The sequence below is a fragment of the Mus caroli genome, chromosome 8 (assembly GCF_900094665.2).
Source record: "Mus caroli chromosome 8, CAROLI_EIJ_v1.1, whole genome shotgun sequence".
NCBI lineage: Eukaryota > Metazoa > Chordata > Mammalia > Rodentia > Muridae > Mus > Mus caroli.
Genome location: NC_034577.1, coordinates 112,934,129 through 112,959,477, shown reverse-complemented (window position 1 = coordinate 112,959,477; position 25,349 = coordinate 112,934,129). Strand labels below are relative to the sequence as shown.

The 25,349-nt window shown below is 54.4% G+C and overlaps 2 protein-coding genes across 4 annotated transcripts in view; one reads left to right on the top strand and one right to left on the bottom strand.

Annotated features, from left to right (window-relative positions):
- Positions 1-3,683, top strand: part of Klhdc4 (kelch domain containing 4) — a 31,289-nt gene extending 27,606 nt beyond the window's left edge. For 2 of the 3 annotated variants that reach the window (XM_021170063.2, XM_029480892.1), the window contains 4 exons: positions 150-358; positions 1,552-1,954; positions 2,922-3,038; positions 3,213-3,683. In XM_021170063.2, the coding sequence (XP_021025722.1) occupies positions 150-358; positions 1,552-1,954; positions 2,922-3,038; positions 3,213-3,409 (926 nt within the window). In that variant the 3' untranslated portion in view covers positions 3,410-3,683. The remainder of the gene's footprint in view (positions 1-149; positions 359-1,551; positions 1,955-2,921; positions 3,039-3,212) is intronic. The other variant, XM_021170062.1, reaches the window with a different exon arrangement.
- Positions 3,684-7,550: 3,867 nt separating this feature from the next.
- Jph3 (junctophilin 3) overlaps positions 7,551-25,349 on the bottom strand; it is a 62,478-nt gene continuing 44,679 nt past the window's right edge. Inside the window, exons 3-5 of the mRNA XM_021170767.2 lie at positions 17,750-17,874; positions 14,617-15,485; positions 7,551-10,689 (exon numbers count right to left, since the gene is read on the bottom strand). Coding sequence (XP_021026426.1) covers positions 10,609-10,689; positions 14,617-15,485; positions 17,750-17,874 — 1,075 coding nt within the window. The 3' untranslated portion in view covers positions 7,551-10,608. The remainder of the gene's footprint in view (positions 10,690-14,616; positions 15,486-17,749; positions 17,875-25,349) is intronic.

The window sequence follows — 25,349 nt, the reverse complement described above, 5'->3', positions numbered from 1 at the left end:
TCTCAGTGTGTCCCCCATGTGCCTGGGTTCTCTGTGTGTCCCCCATGTGCCTGGGTTCTCAGTGTGTCCCCCATGTGCCTGGGTTCTCAGTGTGTGCTTCACTGGTTCTCAGTGAGCCCTTTACCCCTTCCTCTGTTTTTTCCTTACAGGCAAATGGACTTGGACCAGGATTAACCCTTCAGGGGTCAAGCCTACTGCAAGGTCTGGCTTCTCTGTGGCCGTGGCTCCAAATCATCAGATACTGGTCTTCGGTGGCGTGTGTGATGAGGAAGAGGAGGAGAGCCTGGAGGGCTCCTTCTTCAGTGACCTGTATATCTATGATGCTGCCAAGAGTCGCTGGTTTGCAGCACAGCTGAAGGTAGCCTAGGCTCCTGGATCTTCCACATTACCTGTCTGTTTCCTGCTCGTTCTCAAGCCTGGTCCTTCCTTTTGAAGGCACATGTACTCTTCTGTGTAGGTGGTGGGTGACTAGGCTTGGGACCCTTTTGGCTTTGTGGCCCATACCTTCTTGATGTCAGCCACCACTCCCTGGCAGTTCCTGACCCATAGGTGAGGTGCTAAGACATGTCAGGTTCTCTATGGCAGTTAATGTCTGTCACTTGAACCCATCCCTGGTTTCCAATCACCCTTTCAACTGTCACTGTCACTGAAGCTACTGCCTAGGCCTTGCCCGGAACAGACAGATTAGCAGATTCATGAAGGAGCCCAGGCAGCCCTGACATCTCTATAAGTAAACGGCTTGGTGTGCAGGAAGCTAATGAGTACCTGCTGTGTGCTCAGCCGCATAAAAGGATCTCTGATGGAAAGAGAGCAGCCTTGGACGTGTGGGCCCCTGCTTTGAGGAGCTACATTAGGCACAGCCACTCGGGGTCCCCAACATTGCCAAGAGCACTGAGCCCCGCCTCGTAGGTTAGCCTCTTATTTAAAGATGACTTGGCCCTCAGGCCCCATGATGTTCTTCAGGGGCTGTTCTGTGTGAGACTCGCACTGCAGCCTCAGGATGAAGTGGGTCTTGAGTCTAGAATAGGAGCTGACCCAGGTTGGCTGGAGGTCAGAGCTGGAATATTTAAATATGGCTCAGCAAATGGCAGCATGTGAGCCCAGCGTTTTGCCCAGTGACAGAGGCTACTACAGAGTCAGTCGGGTGCACTCTGCGGAGTGGCCGGAGGGACAAAGTAGATGTCCTCTTGCAGGGGGACCCAGTGGGAGGGCACCTTTGAAGCGCTGGTAACTGAGGGTCCTCCCCCTGGACGTGGCCTTGAAGATGAGTAGAGTGCTGGCCTCTTGCCAGCCAGTCCTGCTGTTGCCTGGGAGTGGAGACTCTGTCCCTCCCTCCTGTAGATAAGGATTGTGAATGGATCAGATTTCCCAAGACAAGCCTTAGACATATACTGCATGCATGTTAGCCAGGCCTGGTCCCCTGGTGGGACTCAGGCATGACAGTCCCTCCTTACAGTGATGGCTAGGACTCCTCTTCTCACAAGTCTATGATTGGCATGTTAGAGCTAGGGCTGTCACTGCCCTGTGGTACAGCTTGCGTTGTGTTAACAGGGCCCCAAGTCGGAGAAGAAGAAACGAAGGCGGGGCAAGGCAGACGATCCTGAAGGCGCCACTGAACAGGAGACTGGGGGGAGCAGTGCCCCAGAGCCACTGGAGGTGATAAAAGAGGTGGTGTCTGAAGACGGGACAGTGGTCACCATTAAGCAAGTGCTCACTCCCTCGGGGTTGGGGGTGCAGCCCCCACCTAAGGCTGATGACAGTGCCTCAGAGGCCAGCAGCACTGGACAGGAGCCATGTCCTCGTTCCAACGCCATGCTGGCTGTCAAGCATGGACTGCTCTACGTCTATGGTGGCATGTTTGAAGCTGGTGACCGCCAGGTGACCCTTAGTGACCTCTACTGCCTTGACCTTCACAAGATGGAAGAGTGGAAAACCTTGGTGGAGATGGATCCAAGTAAGCCGGGTGGGCGAGGGCCCATTATGGAGCGAGAGTCTTTTCAAAGCGGTCCCTGCTCTTCTTGCCTCTGGGCAGGTTTCCCCAGGAAGAGCCTGGGGATGGGGCAGGCTTCCCTGGCACACTCCTGAGTGCTCTGGGGATGGGGCAGGCTTCCCTGGCACACTCCTGAGTGCTCTGGGGATGGGGCAGGCTTCCCTGGCACACTCCTGAGTGCTCTGGGGATGGGGCAGGCTTCCCTGGCACACTCCTGAGTGCTCTGGGGATGGGGCAGGCTTCCCTGGCACACTCCTGAGTGCTCTGGGTGCTCTGGGTGCTAGCAGGGACAAAGTGAGGAGCAGCGTAAGTCACTGGTGCTGGGCCAGGCCTGCTGCACTTGCCTGCCTTCTCCAGGGACAGTGCAGAGCAGGCAGGACTTTCTGCCCTTGGTGCCTGGCACTGGGGTGGCAGCTCTCTCCATCTTTGCTCTGAAACCCTGACCTGCTCATTTATCCCATACTGCTGTTGGCCCTGTGATAGTCTATGTGTCCCTGGCTGACTTGGGACTTGATATATAATCCAGGCTGGCCTCAAACTGAAGTAGATCCTCCTGCCTCTGCCTCCTGAGTGCTGGGATTAAAGGTGGGACCTGCCATGCCTGGATCCATCATCCTCTCTTTGAGGCTCGAGACTAAACCTGCATGTCTAGGGAAAGGCTCTGCCCATAATGCAGGGCTGTAGGAGTCCAGGAAGAGCCAGCCTCCATTCAGCTATCCACAGCTAGGATGGCAATATGGCTGGAGTTAGTGCCCACCACAGGGTCTCAGGCCCAGGCTGCCATGAGGCTTCAGGGTAGGAAAGTTGGTTCCCATCCCATGCCTGAGTGGAAGGAGGAAGAGGCTCTGTGAGGTGGTGCCGGCTCCCAACTTGGGTGCCTCCTCTGGACCCAGACTGCACCCAGAACCCCGTGTGGGTTATGCTTTGTTAGAATCCCAGGAGTGGCTGGAGGAGTCAGACTCTGAAGAGGACAGCAGCTCAGATGAAGAGAGTGCAGACGGAGAGGATACAGAAGACCAGGAGGAGGACAGTGCTGAGGAGGGAGCAGGTGAGAGCCACAGTCAGACGCACCTGCGCCATGCTGCTGCTGAGGGGCCCTGCTTGACAGTGCTTGTGTTGGGGTGGGTCTAAGCAGGTTGCCATTCAGTGTTCCCCCGCCCTGACCCCTCTGACCTGCCTGACTGAGCAACCTCGTTCTCATTTTTCCTTTTGGGATGGGAAGATCCGCAGCACCCAGAGGTGGCCCGTGGGGAGCAATACGAAGAGTACCTGTCCCGGACTGAACAGCACTGGCTGAAGCTTGCCCGGAGCCACGTGGGGCCTGAAGCAAAGGAGAAGAAAGTGTTGAAAGTAGCCCAGGCCATGGCAAAATCATGCTTTGATGATGCAGTTCAAGACAGTGCACAGGCCAGACATTAGACTTCGCGATGGTTTCGCCATCACTAGTGTCGAGCCAGGAGTGAGGAGGCCCTGCAGAGTGCTCTTCTGCGAGCCTTGGGTGCCCACAGTGACGGGGGCTAGCCTGCCTTCACAGTGGCTTCTGTCCACACGGAACGAGGGTTAGAGTGGGATGTGAATTTGAGGCCCACAGACTCTGTGCTTCTGTCCTAATAAAACTGGGCTGTGTGGGCTGGAGAGATGGCTCAGCGGTTAAGAGCACTGACTGCTCTTCCAAAGGTCCTGAGTTCAAATCCCAGCAACCACATGGTGGTTCACAATCATCCGTAATGAGATCTGGCTCCCTCTTCTGGAGTGTCTGAAGACAGCTACAGTGTACTTATAATAAATAAATAAATAAATGTTTAAAAAAAAACAAAAAACAAAACTGGGCTGTGTGCTTTAAGGTTTTCTTTCTTCTACAGAGCAAGATGACCAGACCGGTGTGCTATGTGTCATCAGACTGCAGGTCACTAACAACCCCGAAGTCACTTGAAGCTGCTAGGCAGTGCTTACATCTACTGTGCTAGCTGGCCTTGTTCTGTGGGTCTCAGAATATTCTGGGTTCATGGGTATGTCCATTGGCTCCACTGCAATGTTTTTGGGGGTTTTTCCTCCCTCATTTTCAGACAAGTATTGTACCTTTATTTATATGAATGTACATGCCAGTGTTCACAGTGGCTAGAAGAGGGGATCGGGGAAGAAGAGCTGGTGTTACATGGGCACTGGGAACTGAACTGGGTCTTCTAGAAAAGCAGCAGTGCTCTTAACCTCGGAGCCATTGCTCCAGCCCCTCCATTGCAGTCAGCCCCTCCATTGCAATCTTAGGAGGGAGGCGCTGATGACGCCTTTTCCCTTGTGGGCACAGGGCTGTCTTCTGTGAAAGGCTGGAGGACAAGGACCTAGCCCCTGATGTTATCAGCTGTTTGCCACTTGGCCATGGAGCAGGGGGCTCCGTTGCAGTAAGAGTGAGCACGGGGCCAGGCTGGGCCACACAGTGAGACTGATTCCACCGTGAGAGAGAGAAGCTCTAAGGAGTCAGCCCCGTGCTGGGCAGTACCTGCTGCTTGTCCTGGGCAGTGAGCCCACGGAGTGAGTGGAAGAAGACAGGCATGGAGCTGTGAGGCAGGAAGGGCACGTCTAAGCGACCAGCCTCCAGACAGCCACGGCTCCACAGTCACTCACACACCATCATCTGTCAGTCCAGTGTCACTGTGGCCAGTACAGAGCTGGGGCCTGTGCAGCCCAGGATGCTGAGCAGGGCCACCTGGACTGTCACCTGGTCCTTTTGCCCACCTCTGACAAGAGTCTGGCTGGTGGTAGGTTTGGTGGGTTGAGTGTCCCCAGGAGCAGCTGAGCTAGCCCACCTAGTTCATGCCATTAGCCGAGGCTGAGGGGATGCTTAAAGGCCCTGGATCTTTTGGGGTTGGCAGAGTAGAATGAAAACAGAACCATCAAGCAGGCTGGAACACTTTATTGTTCTTTGGTTTAGTTCGTTTCAAGACAGGGTCTCGTTGGGTATCCCCGGGTGTCCTGGAACTCATTACGTAGACCAGGCTGGACTCAATTACACTCACAGAGAATCACCTGCCTCTGCCTCCCAAGTGCAGCAGTAAAAACATGAACCATCCTGCCCAGCTGGAAACACTTATTATTATAAGTATGAATTTTTTTAATGGTTTGATAGTAGTGTTTATTGTGACTATTGAGTGGACAGCTGTCGGGAGCAAGCGAGTGGCCAGATGACAAAGTGGAAATACAGAGGTGCCCAGGCTAGAAAGCAGCCTTCCCACCAGAGGAACATCATGCTCCCCACCTGCTCTCGGCACACATCGTGACAGCTGCACAGGCACACGCCTTCCTGGTATGTCGTAGGGAGGAGACGGGATAGTTGTTCTTTATATGGTGAGGCTCCAGCCCTGGTGTGTGAGGTCCGTGTGCTGGCGGTCACTCAGATCCTCGTGCCAAGCGAACAAGGTGCTGCGCCTGTCACGGGTAGGCTAACATGCAGGAGCAGAATGCTTCCCCAAGGGACTGTCTCTCAGGGTCTCAGTCACTGTCCTTGGCACAGGCGTGTACAGTGGAGACCCAGGTAGCTGTCAGCACAGCCCGGCCACAGTGCAGGGGCTAGAGATGGCTGGGCTGCTCTGAACTCCTTGCTTCCCAGGCTCAGTACCCAGAGGCAGGACTCAAGCTCTGGGACTTGTCATGGAGATGAGGGAAGTGGGGTGACCCTGGCTGTTGGGAAGGAGCCCTTCATGAGGGCTCCTTCCTGTCCTAGTCTGTCCTGCCCACAAGCTCTCTGTTCCCACAAAGTGCTGGAACAGGAAGTTAATTACAGGACAACATTGGGGCAGGGTGTTCCAGACTGGGAGGGGCTGGGTGGAGGCTCCACCCACCCTGCACCTGGGAGGGAGTGGGGGGTGGGGCTTCAGGAAGGTGGTTGGTAATGAAGTGAGACTGGCGTCCTGAGGTTTTAAATGCGTTTATTAAGTAAAGGAGCAGAGGAATCCGAGTCTCCCTTGCTTCAGGTGGGAAATCTGATTTAAAGTTACATTCATTAGAGAGGATTTGTTGCCAGTGTTTGATGAACCAAGCCAAAGTTTCCAACTAAAGAGACCCAAGGCAAGAGCAGCCACCACGCTGTAGGGAACTCTGGTGACAGCCCCTCCTCGCCCCGCAAAGCAGTCAGTCTCATTAACAAGTGGTTTACATGCACCAAGAGAAGAAAAAAGATCAGAGAAAGGTAAAGCAGATGACCGCTGACGCAGTTTACACAAAGGCATCTACAGCAGTGTCCTTGCCACGGGAAGCTCCGCAGAGGCCTCAGGTCATCTGGGTGGCTTTCCTTCGGGGGGGGGGTAGTGAATGGTGTAAGCAGCAGGCTCCATCTAGAACATTCAGGATTGCCCTGCTGGGAGGGAGGGAGGGAGGGAGGGAAGGCCAACCTGTAGGCAACAGCAGAGCCAGGAACTCCAGCCCATCTGTGCTCCATCCTCAGCTGTAGGTTCTGATGGCTATGGCTGCATGGTCTCATGAAACTAGGGCTGCTCCCAGTGGGCAGTGCGCAAGGGACGAGCAACAGGGACTTGCCAGACACTGGGCCTTGTGATGGGGCTGTCTGTACGTCACGTCATGCTACCTGCTGTGCCCTGAGTCTTCAGCCTGTATCCAGTGACTGCTTACCCACCCTGCATGGTAGTATCTGCCTCATGGACTCAGAATGGTCTGCAAGAGCCTTTTGTTGGAGGTAAGTTGGTGGGGATACCCCCACATAAAGTGGATGTTGGCCGAGGGAGAGAGTAGAACCCCTTCAGTGGGAAAGGTTGAACTGTACCCCACGGCTTTACTTAAACTTATCTCCACGTCTGCACAGTGCAGTGAGGGGCGGGGGACAGGGATGCTGCTGTGACTTAAGGACACAGGACCCTCAGCAGCCTCATACATCGCCCTTGAAGAGACAGCTCCGGCAGTAGGCTGACATTTACAAGAACTGAGACAAGGTCTTCAAGGTAGACAGAAAGCATGCTAGCGGGCATGCCAACACAGGAGGGGGACCAACATCCACCGAAGACCTACGTGCAGCTGGGTGGGGAAGGTCAAAGGCCAGGATGAGTTTGCGTGATGGAGTAGGAAGTGTTTGCATCTTGACCTGTGGTCTGGGGCAGACAGGCTAAAGGCCATCCCAGAAGTGAGGTAGCTGTGAGGTGGCTGGCTGACTTGCCTGTTCTAGCAACCTTGTCCCCACCCCCACAGCCCACCTCCTGTGGAGTGCACCCATCCTCCCCTTTATGTAGTCCTGGTGAGTCTTTGAGGTTTGGGAAGGAGCTAAGCCAGCAGACTCCCAGGATCACTTGAGCCCTGGCCATATTAGGGGAGGTGTAAGAAAGCAGGCTCCAGGAGTGGCATGTACTATAGTCTGGAGAGCACTCAGCCCTCCATATGAGGACTCTGCCACCGCCCTTGTTCACACACATGCTGCCAGGCAGGCCTTGTCTAGCTCCTCAGAAGGGGAAGGCTTGGGCCATGCCGCCATGTTCCCAGTATTCCTACTGGAATGCAGCTTAGCTGTTTGAACAAAGCCAGCTATATGTTTTCTTCTTTCAAGGCCAGTAGGGTGCATAGGACAGATGAATCTTGGCATTCAGGGACACTTGGTTGTCCTGGTGTGTGCTTGGCCTGCAGCTGGACCTTGGAGAGACAGCAGAGCTAAGGGCTCACAACCCCTTCTGGATGCTCACCCACTGTAGTGGTGAAGTGGTGGCCCAGGGCTGTTGGGTGTCAGGAAGTGGCCTGGGTGGCTGTCAGCTGACTGTGCGATGTGGAAGCATGCTGGGATAGGAACTTGTGCTCAGCTTCGCAGCCAGAGACTTCTATAGAGGAAGACACGAACAGGAGGAGCCAGTAAAAGCAAGTGTAAACTGGAAGAGAATGTAACCCCAAACCCTCTCTTACAGAATGTCACAGAGGGGATGGAATAAGCAGCCACAAGGCCTTAGGAGCAGGGCTGTACAGATGTAAGGTAGGACGTGGCTGACGTCTGTGCAGGGGTCACTGTCTCGAAGATCTTTGGAGGGCAACCACGAACTCAAACTACCTTTTGTCTCCTGCTCATCACTGGGCATCTGGGTATCTGGGCTCCCAGCAGCGTCTTCCGTCTCCCTGAGGGTGGCCCTATGTATGGTCTGTCTAAGCTGGACCTGTTTGTCCAGTGAGCAAGGACACTCTGGAAGTGGGATACGTGGCTGTCCTCTGCTTGCCCCGGGCACCAACCTGGCCACTCGTGACCACGGGCGGTGGCTCCTGGGGTTAGTGTGGACGTGGAGGAGCCTTTGTCAGCTGTCTGTCAGGAGGTCATGGAAAGCCGTGGGACTTCTGACCACCACCACCGCCATCATGGCCAGTCAGCTGATGCTCGGTGCTGCTGCCTGGTGTATGTGTGTGTGTGTGACTTTGGGACTCCCTCCATACGTGCAAGAGTGAGTTTGCAATATGCAGGACTCAGTGCTCAACAGCTGTACAGCCATGTTGCAGGCACCAAGGGCCTTGGGTGTCAGGAAGGATTTCCCTTCACCCTGGAAAAAAGTGTGTCTTCTGAGGCTAGGCTGGATCTCTGTTAAAAACTCATGACACACGGTGTGCCCGGGAGCCAGAGTGACACTGTCCTGTCCCCGCCAGCTACCATCCTCATCTCGCTCAGCATGCTGCAGGCTCTGCAGGGGCGGGAGAACGGTGGCCACAGGCTGCAGCAAGGTGTCCCCTTCCCTGCCTGCCAGCCTGTTGGATCCTTCAGGATCCAGTGTGCTCAGTCTCCATCCCCTGCCTGGAACCCACTCTACCGCACACTACAGCCAGTGGGATGCCAGGCTGCGGACTCTGGGCTATGGCAACATCACTCATAGCAAGTGAGTGGGTGGGCGCTGCCCCCTGCCAATGCCCCTTAAGCACATTTGGGCTGTGCTTTATGAGTGTGTCAGGTGATGTGAATAGGCAACCCTGATGGGCAAGGAGCTTCTGGGATGCACATTGAGCCCCTCGCCTCTGCAGACAAATACAATTCACATAGCCCAGTATGGACGGCTCTCATGGCTGCAAAGAGCAGGAATCTTTATTTGGTTCACACCAGATCTGCAGCAACCACTTGATATTAAAAAAAGGTGAAGGGAAAAGTACGCTGTACAAAAAAGATGGAACCCCTTAGAAACCAGAAATGCATCGGGTCACCTGCTGAACCTCTCTCTCCCTTCAACCTCCCCCGGATCCAAACCAGCTCGGAGGAGGGACAGGCGGTGGACAGGGAACAGTGTGGATAACGGAAACAAGAAAGCTGAGCGTCGCTGGAACATGCTCTAATCTGTAGTTTATTTCTGGTTAAAAATATAGCAATCCAGTGCACTGTAGTAAAGAAATCTGCTCAAAAGGTAGCAGAGAACACAAGCAAAGCAAGGCGGAGTCCGTAAGACAGACGGGCGGGCGCACCCAAAGAGACTGACGGAGCCACGGGGGCCAGGCGGGCTGGCATCCCTTGTTCATTTGTTTGGATGAGGGAACAACCCTGGTAGAGAAGGCAGAGACATGAGGAACCTGTTGTTTGACTGAAACAAGTTACATTGTACATCCGGGAGTGCTGGGTATACAACAGGGCCCAGGGCATTCTAGCCACTGGCTTCAACCACATTCCTGTCCCGGGACCAGACTCTCTGGAGTAGCTCTGAGGCATCTGGAGGGAATATGCATATCTGTTAGGGGAAGTCGAGGCAGGCACAGTGCAAAGATGTGAGACCCCGTGGAGGTCAGTGAGAGGTGACGTCCTCCGTGGGGCGCCACTGCCAGGGACACGGAAGCCTGAATATACATCCTGCATACTAGGTGCAAAACGAACGGCACATGCTCAGACAGAACCCAGGCGTGCTGTCAGGCAGTCCGGGGCATGTGGGCCATAGCCCCCTTGGCATCAGGGCTCAGATGTGCCCGGCCAGGTCGGGGTCAGCCCTGGACGTCTGCAGCATGGCCTCCCTGGGTCTGGAGGGAGGATGGCTGGACAGGGCCAACAATGAGTGAGCGGAGGACAGCAGGGAACAGACTTTGCCTTAAGACTCAGTGTGGGGAGGAGGCCTCCTTAGGAGAGCCTTGGGGCAGTGCCAAGAAGAGGGATCATGGTCTTTTCTGGGAAGAAGAGCAGGGGCTTCCCTCTCCCTCCACAGGTACGCAGCACAGACTCCATGGAGACAGAGGCCGGGACACCCTGTCCCTGGGCCTGGGCCCACACTCCCTGCTACTCACTTGCACAGCTGCACTCCCTGGCTGCCCTCCCCCTCTCCCGGCTCGCCGGACACCCCGGTCAAGGCGCCACCTTCCTCCACACCTGGCGGGAAACATGAAGGTCCCGATCTTTTGGCCACTGGTTTGCCCGGACCCGCTCACACCAAGCTGGACGGGTGGCATGCCGGCCTCCTCCTTCCAGGCCACACAGCATTGTGTTATACAAGCAAAGAATTTTGGCTAAAATCCAAAAAAACATTACCCAGAAAAAAAGGCAAACTGTGATTGATATCCAATCATGTTGTTCTTCTGTGGAAGGACAGGCGCCGTGGGGCTGTCCCGAGTCATGGAGCCCCCTCCACGTTTTGCTTTTAGCGTCCCTTTTGTACATCATCGCTTCCGTGGTCACAACGATCTTGTCAGATGAAAAAGTTAATAAACAAAATGGCGACTCCAATGTTGAGCAGGATCACCATGACGACCAAGATGGGAGCTGAGCCCTGGAACAGAGAGGACAGGCGAGAGTGAGGCCAGTGCAGGGCCTCGGTATACACGGTGCCTGATAGAGAGGCTCTCCTGCAGTCCCTCTCTGCTGGCCCTCAGGGCTCTCGACACTGGTCTTCCTCAACCTGGTGAGAAGCTCTAACCTGGGTCACTTGGAGTCTCCTGTGCTCAAAGCCCTGCTTGCTGCCCATAGGCTGCTCTCTTGGGTCTAGTTCTTATCATACACCCAGTAACTAGCTTCTCCCAACACTTACTCAAGCCCTTAGCTCTTGACGCGGCTCACTGTCACCCCCATCACAGCCCCTGGCCCCGAGGGGCCCAAGACACCTGCCTGGTTGGCTGCCTGCTCATGTACCTTGCCTTGTTGCAGCCCAGGGAGCAGACTTTGCACACAGAGCAGGAGGGGAAGCCCCACAGTCCCATCGCGATGGAGGCTTTGCATGTGCCCTTGACAGCCGTCCAGAGAGGAACACAGGAACTGTCACTGCGGAAGCCACAGCCAGGCCCTGTGTGTGCAGAGCACATCACGATAAGCAGCTGTGAGCTGCCATGTGGGTGCTGGGAATTGAACCCAGGTCTTCTGAAAGAGCAGCCAGTGCTCTCAGCTGCTGAGCCAGCTTTCCAGCCTCGAGACACTGAACCAACAAGAAGTTTGTTCGGCCAGGACTGCAGGCTTCAGGGAGCTGTCTCCCTTATTTCTTGCTCTATACCTGAGTGTCCTCACACTTGACTCACCAGGCTAAGTAGAGGGCTCCTTCATATACATATTTTACTTAGTGATACTTTCCACGATACATATCCTTTCCGACTGAACTACCTCTACAGCCAAAGCAAAGGCTTTTTAAAATATCCTGGGAACTAGCCAAAGGGAGAAAGATCCAGTAGCCAGTCCTACCAGGGCTCAAGACCCAAGCAGCCCAGCCCATTCTCCTGTTACCACTTTGCTGAGGACTTTGTTGGAGACCCAGGCTCTCCCCTGGTAGGGACAAGGAGGCCAGCCTTCGGGTCTTGATTTTACTTCTGAACTCTGGTGCTTTTATGACATGAACTTTGAGGTGTCCATGACATCTGGGCTGAGCCAGCCTTGCAAGGAAGAGGAAAGAGTCTTAATAGTAGAGTTGGCCAAGGACTGGGTCCTGCCCCCTGATGCCAGCCCTGGGGTCAAGCCCATAGCTCCCTGCCATTCTGAGCTGTTCTGTCCAGCCCCAGGCCTGTAGGTAATGCCAAAGGGCAGAGGAGCTCTGGCATGTAGCAGGATAGCTTTGGGATCTTGCCCCCATCACAGCAACAGTCTACTCCACCAACAGGACTCTGCCGCCAGGGATCATCTGCAGTTCCTATCAGGCACGATAAATCTAGAGCTGGGGACTCGTGTTCTGCCCATCACATCAGAGAGGTGGAGCTCCTAGTTCAGCATGGCCAGAACCCTGATGAGCCAGAGTCCCAGGTCTTCCATCCACCACTTCCATACAACTTGGAGGAAATGGTGATGTCACCAGCCAGGGACCACCTTCCACGACCAGGACACAGAACAGGCCATACTATATAGAGCCCTCCAGGAGGAAACACAGATCCTGAGATGGCTGGCAGTGAACCTCCCAAAGGTCACTCATGGTCACCGCTAAACACAAGCAGGAGGCAGTCACCTCCCATTTGCCATGAAGGCTGGGCTCTCTAGCTGTGCCTTGCCTAATCTCCCCTCAGTGTGGCACCTTCAGAAAACCTGCCTGCTTTCTCAGGAAGTTGGGACCCCAGGGCAGGGCTGGAGACCCCCTCTGGTTTCCCTTCTTGAAGTGTGGGTGGCCTTGGGCAGTGACAGAGTATCCCAGATCACCCTAGCTGGAAGCTGTAGGGCACAGCTGCCCTGCACTGTTAAGCTTCTGACTCTCCCAGCCCATACTTAAGGCCAGTCTGAGGCCAGTCCCATGCTTGCACATCTACCCCAGGGAACTCTGGGTGTTTCTTTTGCTTGTGTATGTATGCATTTTGTAGATGTCCCTGTGCGTACATGTACACACGTTTGCATGTGCACGCAGAAGTCAGGACAACCCCAGAGCTCCTCAGGAGCCTCTCACCTTGCTTCATTTGGACATAAAAGACTTTCACTGGCTTGGAGCTCACTAAGTAAGCTAGCCTACTTAGAATTTGCCTATCTCTGTGTCCCTAATGCTGATGGGTTGTTTGTTCCTAGGGACAGGGTTTCTCTATGGAGCTAGCCCTGGCCATCCTGGAACTCACTGTAGACCAGGCTGGCCTTGAACTCAGAAATCCGCCTGCCTGCCTCTGCCTTTCAGGTGTTGGGATTAAAGGTGTGCACCAATGCCACCTGGTTCCAGGGATCAAACTCATGTCCTCAGGTTCAATTTACATTTACACAATCCATTTACACTCTGTGCTCTCTCAGAAGATAGCCTCATTATGCAGCCCAGGATGAAATGACTATAGTGCTCTTTCTGTATTAAGCTCTGCAGTGCTAGGGTTATGGGTGTGGCTAAAACTTTGCCGCTCCTTTCCAGTGGTCCTGGGGACTGAACCCGAGGCCATATGTACACTGGGCAAGTGTGCTCTACTATTGATATAACAGTCCCAACCAGAAGCCTCGTCTTAAAGCACCCCCACCCCCCAAAAAGCCAACATGGTTAAGAGAGCTAAATAAAGAACTACTCCTGAGCCTCCCACCCCTGCCCACTGCTGTGCTGCTCCTGAAATAGCCACACACACCACATGCCCACAACTGCACAGCAGGCTCGGCAGGGGGAGGCCCAAGCCAGGGCTGGGCTCCCAGCAGCAATCAGAGCAGAGGAGACATTTTAGAATTGTAGCACCGAGGACAGACAATCACTGTCTTCAAGGAGAATCTCGGGCCACAGGACCTTCTCACCTAGGGCAAGTGACTCCTGGAGGCGTGAAGTGAAACCACATCACCCCAAGACCCCTTGAGATGGACACTGATCCCTGCTGCGGCAGCAGTAAGAACCCTGCAGAGCTTTCCCTCTGGGCACCACACAGGTGTGTGACCCACACAACTCACAGGCCACAGAGCACTCCTGTGGGGACTGCCTCGAAACTTCCAGCCAGCCAGCCAGATGCTCGGAAATCCAGTTTGTCACATAAAGCTCAGGCATCAGAGGGTGGCCTCCTGTGTCGAGGCAGGTGAATAGGGTCCTGTCTGCCAGGCTCCTGTGTTGCCAGCATCCCTTCCAGCTGCCGTCTGTCACGGAGCCAGCTGTTGGCTTCGAGGTCCCAGGAAGACCGTTAAAAGTGTCCCAGCCCTGGCTGGTCCAGGGGAGGCTGCTGTTTCCTTCAAAAGGCCCATCCCAGGACAGAAAGTGAAGACTGGGGGAGAGGGGAAATGGTCCCTGCCAGACAGAGTTGATCTTGGAGTTCAGGCAAGGGAACTCATGTGGGAGTCTGACCTACACCCTGTAGGATGTGATACCTCCAAAGGCCAAAGGGCCCTGGGATCCCAGTGCTATGAATTCCTAACAACTTCTCACTGCTTGGGGAACAGCAGCTTCCTAGAAAGGGAGACCTTGGGGCCTGGCCTCGAGGAAGGCTTGCAGGGCTCCAACCCATTGTCCCATGTGTACAGCATCAACTTCCTGGGAGCTGAACCCTTAACCTGTTTTAGCAAGCCCAAACCCAGAACAAGCCACAGACAGCAACAGGTCTGCACCAGCCAGCCTGGCCCCACCCCCTCAAGGGCTTTCGTGGCACCCACACTGCTTCCACACTGAGGCCAGGAGGAGCCTTCTCAGACATCCATCTCAGGCAAGTGTGGTCCCTATGGCACAGTATCTCTGCTTCCTTCCCATAGACACCCACACCCCAACCCCTGGCAAGGAAATCCACAAAAATCAGAGGGAACACGAGGTGGCCCTGGTCCCGCTGCCTCTGCCCAGCAAGGGGTGGGCGCCACTTACCGTGCTGGACTTGAGCTCATCTCCAGTCTCCTCGTCAGACTCGAGTGCAACAGGCAGGGACTTCTGGGGTGGGGAGAAGGTCAGGTCCCAACGCAGCAGACGGGGCTCGGGCCGGTCCCCCAGCCGCAGGCTCTCGAGTTTCTGCACCGTGGGTTCTGCAGAGGAGGCTGGCCTAAGGTTCTCCTTGTTTTGGGACTTAGACCTCAGTCTCTGTAGCCCGAAGCCCCGGTCCCCCCCAGCACCCCGGCTGTGACGCCGTCTCTGTGGGTGCGTATCCTGTGGACAGGCATCCATCCTCAGTAAGGGCTTCATCTCCAGCTTGTAGTTGCTCAGCTGCTCCTCATCTGGCTCTAGCAGCTTGGGGCCCCCAGAACAGGGATTGCCTGCCCGGTGGTGGGAAGTCCACGAGAACGTGGTGGGGGACTCCGTCCGCCGCTCCCGGGGCTTGGGGTTCCCAGGCTGCTTGTGGCCTGAGCCCCGGGTGCGGAAGTCCTCAGTGGGCTGGCCGCTGCGTAGGGCACCGCTGCGGATACCCCTAGAGGCCCCAGCCTTCTCCTCGCCCCAGCTGTTGCGGGCATAGTCCCCTCCGCGGCCCTCGAGGAGCATCTGGATGTCCCCGCTTCGCTCCTCGTCCACGGAGACCTGCCTGGAGAAGTGGGCCATCTTGGTCCTGGAGGCAGGAGCTGGCGGAGGGGTAGATGTGGGACTGGCGGGGAAGCTCTGCAGGGGACTGTCGTCGGGGGTCAGATCAGAAGGGGTGGTGCCCTTTCGGTACAGCTCGGGGCTCTCCTGCTGCAGGGGTGTCCCGGTGGAGAGCACCTCGATGTCATCGCAGGACATCTGGTGCTTTGGCCTCTGGTACTCAAGCCCTTGGGTGGGAGACAAAAGCGCTCAGAGTTATGTGGAGCCCACTGCAGAGAGGTCTTGTGCCCAGCGTGGGTTGGGTCACTCAGCAAAGATAACTGTTAGGACCTTAAAGCAAAGTACTTCTGTCACCAGAGTCTCTTAGGTGGGAAACGGGGACCTGGATACTGAGGGCATGAGCCTGCCGTGTGCCCTGTGGCCTTCTTCAAAAGGGTGAGAGTGCTCTGCACCTTACAGGGAGACTTGTGCCCGCCCGCCCGCCAGCACCAAGGAGATCATGCTCGGCTGAAATCAGCTGCAAAGCCTGTGTCCCTGGAAGACCAAGAAGGCACCTGGGGCAAATTCATCTCAATGCCTTTATTCCTGCCTCGAGTCCTGGTCCATGGCTGAGCTGGCTTTAAGGATAAATAAGGAATCAGCTTCTATGCTCCGGGCACTGCTCTGACTCATCCTGTATCCCTCCTTCCAGCCCTGTGGCTTCAGACAGTCTCAGAGGGACTGGCCACCAGGGTCTTCCCCAAGCAGCCAGCCCAAGGGAGGGCAGCTTTCTGCCCCTAGCTGATAAACGCTTCGGTGATGCTTTTAGAAGTGAATCACAGAAGGAATGTAAGGGCACCTGGAAGTAACACAATACTGGAGAGAGGAGGCCATGGCAGCCTCCCAGGCAGCAGCCATTGGCCAGAGACCATAGAGAGTAACAGCCAGGAAGGGGTTCTGCATCAGCCAAGTCCCACAGTCTGGTCCCGTCCCAGTAAGGGGACAGCTGAGGTAGTGCGAGTTGAAGGATATTCTCATAGACTCTCTCAAGGAGACATCTCTGAACAGAAAATAGACGGGAGCTTAGGTCTCCCCAGAAGAAACGCTATCCTGGGCCAGCTGGGTGCTCTAAGGCCCACGTACATGGGGCATAAGGGCACACACCTGGTAGGCAAAGGTCCAGCTGTGGACAGGGCTGGCTCTTATGGGTTTTGTCCAAGATCATCAGAATGTCTGGTGGATAAATCTCTTGGTCACCATTCCACACAGAAGTGCCTCAGATAGTATTGAGTCCCCTCCAACCCAAGCTTCTAGGGACAGTATAGTAGGATCCCAGGAAGGAACCAGCAGCAGACTGGAGCCTGGGGACCTGTGGGAATTATTAATATGTTTGTTGACCTACATATTCTACATGTGGTTCACCTGGCTTGGGGTCAGTTCCGTGCTTAGCAGTCTGAATGTGGGGCAGATTGCCTGCGGCCCACCGACTTAAACAAGAGCCACCTCAGTCTGACTAGCCTCTCCACTGGAATCCAGGGCTTGCTTGCTTCCTTTCTTTGTTCCTGTCTGTCTGCCTGTCTGTCTGTCTTTCTTTCTCTTTAAGCTAAGAGCTGCTGGGTGAGAGAAACTGTGTGCAAAGAGTTCATGGCCACCTCCTCCCTCTAAACCAGAAACATCTGAGAGATGTGCTGGTGGCCAGGGCTTGGTGGGCTACCAGAGTGAGTCCTGGGGGAGTCCTAGAAGGAACAGACAGCAAGACTCAGATTTGACCTTCCGACCGGCACCACCAGCTATGTGAGCTTGGCTCCTCAGCCCAGGCCCAGAGGCCCTGTCCTCATTGGTGTGAAAACACAGATCAGGCACGGCACACCCTAGCCCCATAGCTTCCTATTCTCACCTTGTATACAGTAGCTGGGGGCAGACAGGGGAGGTGGGGGCTATGACTCTGTCTCCAAGATGACTCTGTCTTCCTAGAATGCATTGTGAGTCTCTGTGGGCCCAGCACAACCCCCACCTCAGTCGACTGTCCCAACACTGGAGGCCCCGTGCCTTTCCACACATCTCCCAGAGGGCAGTGACTTCCACAGGACACAGTGCAAACTTCTGCTCATTGGAGAGTCTCCAACCTGGCAGCCACTCCCCACACGGGGCTGCCTGCACTTCACCGAGTGCATATAAAGATTAAATCACACTCAGCAAAGAGGAGGCTGAGGCAGGAGGATTGCCATGGGCCAGCCTGGGCTACAGAATAAGATCTTGTATTAGAAACAAGCAACAGAAATAATCAGACGAGACTAGATATCAGCTCTGAGTCACCCTTGCTACAGAGGGATCAAAAGCATCACTATTGATAGCTATAGAATAACCCAGGGACCAGAAGAGGAGAGGCAGTGTCCAGTGAACATGCAGAGAGCTAAAGTCCATGCATACCCACACGTGATTGCAAGGGAGGTCACTGGTAAGGCACTAACTCGGGATGGCATCAGGGGCCACCGTCCCAGGTAGAACTCACCGTTTTCCCTGTGCTGGAAGGAGGGAGAGAACTCTTTGGCAGTGATCCTGGCGATCCGCGCTTCCTCCTGGGCTTTCTGAGCCGCAGTAAGTGCTGCCTCAGCCTTGGCCCGTGAGTGGGAGGTCCTGGGGGCGGGGGGGGGGGGGGGGGGGGGGGGGGGAGAGACAGGAGGCAATGGGTAAGCATTGAGTGAAGGTCCCAGAAGGGACCCTTTGTCGTGAGTACCTGGGTGGCTACCCTCAGACCCTGGTCATTAGTCACTCGACAAACATTCCAGGTGTCAACCAACCAGCCTTAGTGTAGCAGCCTGTGGAGAAAGTGTGCGTTTTTTTTTTTGTTGTTTTTGTTTTTTTTTTGCTTTTCACTGTATGTAAATGGGTGCTTTGCCTGCAGAGGCCAGAAGAGGGCCATCAGATCACCTAGGACTGGAGTTGCAGGCACTTGTGAGCCATCATGTGGGTGCCGGGAACAGAAGCTGGCTTCTCTACAAACAACAGCAGGCACTCAAGCCACTAAGACGCCTCTACAGCCCCCGTTGTTTCTTAAGCTTGTGTTTCTGCTTGTGTGTCTGTGTGAGTATATGCTGCTGCTAGGGACTGCCCCTGGAGGACAGGATAGGGTGTCAGCTCCCCTGGAGCTGGAGCTAAAGGTGGCTGTGAGCACAGGTGCGGGGAATGGAACTGGGGTCCACTGGAAGGTCAGTGCACAGTTAAGCAACCCCAGAATACTTGATTTTATCAATACGCACACACCACACACACTGTGGGAACCTCGGAGATGGGCAATCCTGTCCTAGGCTGGAAGTGGTGATGGGTCACCAGTTGGCCCATGCTAGAGGAGCTGTCTCGGAAGCACCTTCCAGCCCTGGGCATGGGGAGGTTCTTGTTCTGGCAAAGAGGATACAAGACACTATGGGATGGGTGGGCCAGGCATATATGCCTCCAGCCCTGCTTGTGCTGGGTCCTGTTGAGTTCCACAGGACCACCCTACCCTTGTAAAAGCAGCGTCAAGAGCTCCAGGGCTGAATGGAGCATTTCTCATCTGTTCCTCCTCCTCCCTGGCATGCTGGCTCCAGGGCTGGACCATGCTACACATTAATACTACTAAAGGTGAGATTTTTCTTCCAGCTCTTCTGCCTGTGGTCTGGGAAATTCAGAGCAAGCAATGGGGGTGAGGTGAATGTCTTTCTCCCAGTTCTGAGGCTGGATCCAAAGTTAGGGTGCCACCTGGGCAGACCCACTTCCTAGTTACAGATGACATCCTCAGACTGCGTCTTTGAAAGAAGAGAAGGCGTCTCTCATGCTTTGGCCTAAAGGGCACTAATGCTATTCTTGAGGGCTCCACCCCGATAATCCTATCATCTCCCAGAGATGGGCTCCCCCACAGACATATGGAAGAGCAAGCTCTCAGGGCACAGACTTTTCCCAGCAGCTCGGCTCTCATGTCCCATGACACGGGTGACTCGGGGTCTCCAAGCCAACTCCTGGACCCCTCACAACGTTTACAGCTTTGAGCTTCATTGTTCAAATGATTGTATTGGAAGAAAATATGCTCTCCAGATACAGGGGGAGAAGCCAAAGCCACAAATAAATGTCCTGAAAGGGAAGCAGGACCCCCAGTCCAGCCCCCAGGTTCTCCTCTATGTGGCTCCTCAGGTATTATGACCTTCTGTTCTCTGCCATACACCAGGGAGCCTGCTCAAGGAGTTAAGAAAACCTAACCTGGACTGGAGAGATGGCTCAGGGGTTAAGAGTACTGACTGCTCTTCCGAAGGTCCTGAGTTCAAATCCCAGCATCCACATGATAGCTGACACCTTCCATTATGCCAACCATCCATAATGAGATCTGACACCTTCTTCTGGTATATCTGAAGACAGATACACTGTACTTAGATATAATAATTAATAAGTAAACCTTAAAAATAAAACCTAAAAACCTAAAAAAAAAAAGAAAAGAATCCAATATGCTAAAATGTAGTATTAGTAAAATAATGTCCCCGGAAGCACATTAGTTCCTGGAATCAGGAAGACAATTCCCAACAGAGCCATGGCTTCATATTCCATGTAATGTGAGATGAGAATTACACCTTCTAGAATATTCCGTGGGTATCTGGTATTTGTCATTACAACATTACACTAACACGGCACTAGCCAACACATAATTAATTACTGATAATGGATCAGCTGAGGATGCATGACTGCAGGCTGCAGGCCTCTTCTGCTAAACTGCCTGGGGACCTCGAAAGAACTTGTGTCCTCTAGCTAAGGTCCTTCCATTCTGTCCTGTGATCCCAGCATAGTTTGTGGAACTCTGAAAATGACTTCCCTACAGATGTGTGCAGCTTTAGAAACTGTCCCTAGTTTTCTGCAAGGTCCCCCAGCTCTCACAGAGGGGCTGTAATGTCCCAGAGCAGATCATAGTCCTGACCGAGAGCAGCTGCTGAGCTGAAGTGTCCCGGGGAGCAGGGGAGAGGGCGTAACCCCAGATCCACAGACGGAAAGCTGGGGTGCTGAGCTTACTCTGCACAGATAAAGCTTCTAAAGTGGTTGCTGGTCAGGCTCTGCCCTGACCTGAGTGGGCACACAGCTCCACTCGCCCTCTGAGCTTACAGTGCTGCTCTAGAGACAGCTCACGATTTCCTAACATCCCTTAGGGGCTGTAGTTGCTTTCCACATCCTCACTTAGTAAAGATACCATTAGCTCACCCACACTGTGTGCACGTTTATATATATACAGGTCACACGTATATAAATGTATACTGTGCCAATCCTAAAATAAAATCAACCAATACCAGCAGTGGTTAGTGAAGACTCCAACATGTGGCAAGGGTTCATCTAAAACAAGATTTGCAGGACCTGAATGAGTTCTCTAAGGGACAGCAGCCTCCAGAGGGGGCTCCCGCTGTCTAGATTCATACCTGTGAGGTCTGGCTGCAATGTCATAGAGGGGACACTGAGAGACTCTCTACACCTGCCATTAATGCTGTGATGATGATGATGATGATGATGGATTCTCTGCACGGTTGTACCTACAACTCCTCCTGCATGGGTACCCTGTATATGGGCATAGTTGTACCCATGATCCTCACCAGAGGCTCAGGCACTCAGACAGGAGGTGCCATCTTAAAGCCCAGAGCAACTGAGGGTCAGCTAGTCATGATCCAGGGCTCAGGGACTCATCCTGGATAGAAGAAACCAAGGTAGACCAGAAGCCAGGCAGGACCAATCATCTTCCAGATGGAGGGAGGAGCTAAGTGCAAGAAGTCCATGGGGTAGGAATCCAGGGAGAGCCTAGGGACTGCGGGCCAGCCAGTGGGTGATGTTGGCCTTGTGCCTAACAACCGCAGGGCTGTGCAAGGTGGTGCGCACCTGTGATCTCATCATACAAACATGCAGGAAGCTGAGGCAGGAGAATCACTGGGTTATACTGTAGGCCTTTGATCCCACAGCCCATGTCTCAATAAGGCCTCTAATTCTTCCCTACAGCGATCTTCAGAGCGTGTGCTGGGTGTCCAGGATCCCTATCAGGCGTGTGACAAGTCAGACAACTGCATGAGAGAAACATCTACACATGCGGTTGCCAAAGAGAGCCCCGCCGCTAACACCAGACAAAGTGAGCAACCGACAGAAACCACTGCCCAAGGCCAGGGGCACATCTGACAGTGCGTGGCATCATCTGGGGTGGAGGGCAAGATCCCCAGGGGTGTGGCAAAACCCAAGTTACCACTCAACAGCCAGGTGGATCAGCGTCTGGCCCTCAGGTCTCCAGACACCTGTGTTTCTTCTACTCATGAGAAGCTGGGTCTAGGGGTTGGGGAGCCAAGGTGCAGACCCTTCCTGGAGCCTTCTGGGAGGACGGCCCACCACCTTGCTCAGATCCCGGGAAATCCACTCTGACTGCTGCAGATTGTGAGTGCAACCGTATCGTTTAAGCTGCTGGCCATGTGTGGCCACAGGAAGTTGCTCTACATCCTGACTTCTCTGCCCCGAGCACAGATCACTCTTCTGAAAACGGGCAGCGATGAGACTCTCAGAGCTCAGCGAAGCAGTGAACCCACGAGGAGACCCTCCCTCTTCCCCAACTCCCACCCTCCTCCCCTCCCCCAGCTTCGTTCACCAGACCCTGAGACAGCTGTTTCTTCCAGACTTCCTGGGTCCCCCTGGCAGTTTCCCATCTTCTTGCCTTGTGACTCTGGTCTCCTCGCTACAGACGCTTGGACACTGGAGCCAGACCCTGGGAGGCTCAGGTCAGGTCTTCTGACCACCGAGGGTCAGGAATCACAGTGAGCCTCTGAAGGAAGGAGCTCGAGTTCCAGAGCCTTCCATCTCTCCCTGGTGTCGGCCTTTCTGTGTTTCTCTGTGTCTGTATGAACCACAGGAACTCAGTCTTCTGTGGCCAGTGTCTCGCTGTCTCTGTTCTGTGTCTATCCCTGGCCTGGGTTGGCAGGAGGGGGTGGGGCAAAGGGTCACGGGCATCATGCCTTCTCTCCTTCTAGGCTTTGCCCCTTGGGGAATCTCACAGGATTAGTATACAGTGGCGCCAACTGTGTGTATGCTTCTAACCCCTCCTCTGTCACAGCTACATGGCTAATCTCTACCTGACTCAAGAACTCACATATGCCCTCCGGCCAGTACAGACAACAGATATTGGAGTTCCTCCAGATATAGTCCCAGACATCACTGAACCTCAGGGAAAGCCTGTTTCATCAAGATAGGTTTCTGCCTTTCGGAGCTTTGGCCTTGCTTCCTGGAAGTCTACTCCATCACAAGCTGGGCATGTCTGCTGCTGGCCTAGCCTATTATCCCTCTCATGAAAACCCCTGGCAGGTCTTACCCCCTACCCAAGGTCTTCAACGCCCCAGAGCTGAGATAGGGCACCTTTGTGCTCAGCCAACATGCCTTACTGCAGAACACACCCTGGACAGCTGCTGCTCTGGACCAGCACTGGTCTGAGAAGGAGCAAGAGCAGCGGTGGGCACAGACAGACAGTAGGATGCAGGCAAGGCCACACTGGTGCAGACTCTGTCCCGCATGAAGGCAGCTGAGTTAGTTGGCTCTCTTAACCTTCCCAACCTGCACTCCGTAGGATTCATCCCCCCTCCCCCCGAACAGCATCACTCTGTAGCCCAGACAGGCCTTGAATTCTTCATTCTCCCACCTCAGCCCTAGGATGTGTCTACTTGACTGTAAATGTGGCTTTTCTTTATACTTCTAAGGCCGTCCTTAAGCTACAAAGGTCAAGTGTGTGTGACACAGGGCATGCCATGGCCCTAGTAGACATAAAAATGGTCCTGCTCAGGTATTTGTGGCCATAACCTTATTCAGGGGTGGTGAGGTCACCAGGATGAGCCCTAATCCAGTACACTGGCCTATTGAGGAAACTTGAAAACACACACAGAGAAAGAACTCCATGAAGACATTGGACTTGCCACCATCTTGAAAAGAACAGAGCTGGGACCAGGCTCTCCTCACGGCCTGTCACGGAGCCAGCCCACCTACACCTTGATCTGGACTCCTCCTCCCAGGAAGATGGAAGAGTCAAGCCCCAAGTTCATAGTGCTCAGGGCTGAAACCCTGAAATGGTGGACTGAAACCCACTGCTCATGGTGAAGCACCATGCCATCCTGGTGGCTCAGGGTTGCAGAGCAAACAGACCCTTCCTACACCTCCTCAAGGGAAGCCAGCCTCCTGGAGACATGACTGGAAGTCCCCAACCTCACTGCAAGTTTCTCTCCCCAGGCTGCAGTTGTCAAGGCAACCCCACCTCCTCCAGGAAGGCTGCTGGGGAGGGACCATGCCCAGGCAGGCTGTCTGTAGGCCCTGTCTGCAACCAGGTGCCTGCCGGGGACCAGCCCCACAGGCTTGAGCATCTGACACTCAGACCAGCCCTTGGAGACTGGACCAGAGTTTGTCATGCCCCGTGGACAGGCCAGTGACCTCTTGGCTTTTACCCTGACAAGATTAGAGATTCTGGGCAGCCCTGACATCAGACATTGTGCACAGGAACGATGGAGCCACCACGGTTTTTATGTCGCAACCAGGGAGACTCAGGCTGGCTCTGTCCTCCCAACAGCTGCATAGCGACTCTGCCAAAGGCTGCTATAGACTGCTGTGGAACTCCTATATATAAGCTTTGGGGACATTTCAAGGCTGTGTACAGGGCCCAGGAGGCACAGCCACTACAATCATGGTCCCTCAGGAATGGACGTTACACAGGTCCATACACGGGAATTGTCAGGCATGTCTCCTGTGACCTGCCTGCTAGGGACCACAAAAAGAGGTTGATCTAGACCTGCCTGCACCCGACAGAGCCTGGAAGATTCCCAGGTGTCCTCGATGACAGCACCGTCCTTCTCCTAACACTCTGTGCCAGGCACGGGGCATGGTGGCTCATTTGAACTTGTCTTTTAGACAGGGTCTTGCTAAGCTGCCCTCCCAGGCCTTAAATATGGTCTTCCTGTCTAAAATGTCCTATCAGGCCTGGCCACAGCCACCAAGTGCTTCTGCACAGCTCAGAGCGTGGTCACGAAGGTACCCACAGCAAAGAAAGCTCCAACGTAAGGTGGCTACAGTGTCCCAAGCCGCTGTTCCCAAGTAATTGGCCCACTAACCCTGCGCCATATGCATTCACCCGGAGAACCCTCCTGACCACAGCACTAAACGGTGCATACACTAACACACAGCCCGCCCGCGCACAGCCCTCCACAGTGTGCACACCCGGAGAACCACCCTGACCACAGCACACGTATACACTCACACATGCACATGTATTCACACACAGCCCTCCATATATGCACACACACAGCCATTTTGACCATGGACCGCCACAGAGTCACCAGAAGTGGAGCCCTGACAGGCTGCGGTGAGCACACGGCCTCCTCTTTCACTGGCCATTGCTGGGGAAGAGCCTCCCTCTCTAGGACTCATGTCCTGGTCTGTGGAGTGGGACAGAGAGGGGTCACTGAGGGAAGGAAGCCTGGAGCAGCGCCCGCTGCTCCACGGTGGAGGTTCTGCGGGTTCACTTCTGAATGGCCTCACAGAGCTCTGGCCTATTTGCCCTGACAAGTCTGGTTCAACAAGCGAGTTCAAAGGTGCTGGGAACATTCTGGGGCGCTCCATCCCACCAGAGTCCAGCTTGGCCTTCTCTTGATGTCCCACAAGCAATCACACATGCCCAGCCTCAGCCCCTGGCAACAGACACCCTGCTTCCTTCCTGGTTTTGTTGTTTTAAGTCTTTCTTTTTCGAGACAGGGTTTCTCTGTGGCCCTGGCTGTCCTGGAACTCACTTTGTAGACCAGGCTGGTCTCAAACTCAGAAATCTGCCTGCCTCTGCCTCCCGAGTGCTGGGATTAAAGGCGTGTGCCACCACACCCGGTTTAAGTCTTTCTTTTAAAAAAAGATTTATTTATTTTATGCATATGAGTACACTGTAACTATATAGATGGTTGTGAGCCTTCATGTGGCTCTTGGGAATTGAATTTTGGACTTAGGCTCGCTCTGGCTGGCCCTGCTCCCTCTGGTCAACCCCACTTGCTCCAGTCAACCCCGCTGGCTCAGGCCCAAAGATTTATTTATTATTATAAATAAGTACATTGTAGCTG